Genomic DNA, 2,576 nt, shown 5'->3' with positions numbered 1-2,576 from the left:
CAGTGAGGAGCTGGACAAGGTGAAGCAGGAGATGGAGGACAAAGGCAGCACCATGTCTGATGGAGGTGAGGCTCAATCAGCCGTTTCCCTCCCCAACATGTCCGACCCGTTTCCTTCCTGTCTCTGTGTCTCCGTCTGGTCTGCAGCTCCGGTGGTGAAGATCAAGCAGAGCCTCACCAAGCTGAAGCAGGAAGTGGTGCAGATGGATGTGAGGATCGGCGTGGTGGAGCACACGCTGCTGCAGGCCAAGCTCAAGGAGAAGTCCAACATGACGCGGGACATGCACGCCACCAACATCCCTGATTCTGCCGCCGGAACCTTCACCTAGAACCGCCCAGGTTCTGCTCCTCACAGCGGCGCCGGGAGTCTCTCTGGCCCAGCAGCTCCTCCGTCAAATACGCGTTTTATTACATAAATACAGATATTTATTGAATTGCTTTATATATTTGATACTGTTCTTGTTTAAATAAACAAACATCTTTTTCTAAATGACCAATCTGGTTATTACACACTTTGTCCACTAGATGTCACCGTTGCTGCCTCCAAATCAACGTTTCAACCTGATCTGAAAACAGGAATAAGAAAATTTCCTCAAAATTTCAGCTGGTATTGTATCGGAAAGTCAACCAGTTCTCCTTAAGACCCCTCAGTTACGGCCTCAAGAGGATGCTGACGCCTTCAAAATAAAACACCTGCTTCACCAAAGTAAGATGACTTCCTGATATCGTCGTAGTGGGAGATTTTAAAGAAGAAATAAAACATTTTTATGTACATAAAGTCTACAAAAAATATGTTTTAAATAAGCCCAAACATTTGAACATTTGTATGTAATGAGAGTAGAAATATATATTTTTGTCTCGGTGGGAAACCTGATTTAAATATAAACATAACCATGCAGACTCAATCTGCAGTAAGAAAAACAGAAAAATAAGAGTAAGAGGCCGGAGCAAATGTTCAACATAAGATTATTAATTTATTCAAACTTTTTTAAGGACATAAAAGCCTGATTCATTAAAAAATAAATAAATAAATTCTCTGTGCTTTTACTCTGAAGGTTCTGACCGGAAGCTGGGTTTGTTTTTCAATCGTGACAGAGTCTGCTGTTTCCGGTGAGGCGAGGCAGCGACAGTCAGGCAGACAGACTTCTGCTCGGTTTGATAAAACCGAAACCTGGTTAAACGTCATAAAAACCAAAGAAAACGACAGAGGAGACGAAGGGAGGAAGCTTTTACGGCAGGAAGTGGATTTATTTAAACTTCCGGTGAGGAACCGACAGGAAAAACAAACTGGTGAGTTCAGCAGAGTCCCGTTATTTTCTCTTTTGTCTCGATCTGAGCAGCAAATTCAGCAAAAATACTGAAAAAAATCATGAAAACAATTAAAACACATTTAAATAAGTTCTCTTTAATTTTTATTCAACAGAAACCGCCTTCAATAACTTTAATTACTTTAAAGAGTTATACATTTTTACAATTATTTATTAAATAACCGACTGTTCTTCACCTTTATTTACAAAAAAAACCCAAAATATATATTTTTCATTGTATTTCCGAAAGGAACATTCTTTTAAACTATATTTGCAAAAATAAATACCAAAAAGACTTTATAATAAAAATACTGACAGATGTAGAAAGCAGAAAAAGCATCTTAATTTCATCAGATTGTTTTTAAAAATCAACAAAGTGGAAATAAATGATTAAAGATTAGTTAATGTACCAGTAAACGCATTAAATGGTCAGCCAACAGAGCTCAAATGGACCCCGGTTCTGGTGGGAACTGGAATGGTTCGGTCCAGCTACGCGTTTTTCTCCAGCATCAGCAGCTCCCAGCCTGATGCTGCTGCAAGGCATGCTGGGAAGCTGCGATGGGAGCAGACCAATGAGAATCACACAGAGGGGAAGAGAGCTGAACATTAGGAACTACATCAGAGTATCTGCAGAGTTCAGACTGAATTTGGATCAAATGTTTGACTCCTGAGTGATGCAGAACCCAGAGTTTAATCCTGATGCAGGCTTGACTCGGTTCTGTTTGCTTTGACTCGGTTCTGTTTGCTTTGACTCGGTTCTGTTTGCTTTGACTCGGTTCTGTTTGCTTTGACTCGGTTCTGTTTGCTTTGACTCGGTTCTGTTTGCTTTGACTCGGTTCTGTTTGCTTTGACTCGGTTCTGTTTGCTTTGACTCGGTTCTGTTTGCTTGTCCAGTCCAAACCCAGCAGAGCTGCTCTGAAAACAGGAAGCGGGATTCAGTTGGTGAGGAAGTTCAGCGTTTCACAAGGAAGATGAGAAATAACCATCCAGGGTTTTAATAATCAGCTGGGAGACAGAAAAAAACGATCTGAATATCTGACAACAATCTCAGATATTTTCTAGAAAAAATCCAAGAAATGTCTTAGATTCAAAAGCTAAAAATTATATATATTAAAAATCAGGTGTTGAAATTTTATTTTTTTGCCAGGAATTTAGTTCTCCTTGTTTTTTCTGTGTACAAAGGGCCGATACGCCGTTATTCACCCTGCAGGAGCTTTTAAATGATCACATGAATGTGTGATATAAAGAAGAAAAGGTGCAGACGCTGTGT

At 40.1% G+C, this 2,576-nt stretch overlaps 1 protein-coding gene across 1 annotated transcript in view; it reads left to right on the top strand.

Annotated features, from left to right (window-relative positions):
* ift57 (intraflagellar transport 57 homolog (Chlamydomonas)) overlaps positions 1 to 492 on the top strand; it is a 5,901-nt gene extending 5,409 nt beyond the window's left edge. Inside the window, exons 9-10 of the mRNA XM_008434808.2 lie at positions 4 to 65; positions 147 to 492. Of these exons, the coding sequence (XP_008433030.1) occupies positions 4 to 65; positions 147 to 328 (244 nt within the window). The 3' untranslated portion in view covers positions 329 to 492. The remainder of the gene's footprint in view (positions 1 to 3; positions 66 to 146) is intronic.
* The last annotated feature ends 2,084 nt before the right edge of the window (positions 493 to 2,576 follow it).

This window comes from Poecilia reticulata, linkage group LG17, assembly GCF_000633615.1.
Source record: "Poecilia reticulata strain Guanapo linkage group LG17, Guppy_female_1.0+MT, whole genome shotgun sequence".
Classification (NCBI taxonomy): Eukaryota; Metazoa; Chordata; class Actinopteri; order Cyprinodontiformes; family Poeciliidae; genus Poecilia; species Poecilia reticulata.
Note: the sequence above shows the minus strand (reverse complement) of the source record. Positions and strands in the feature narration are given on the sequence as shown.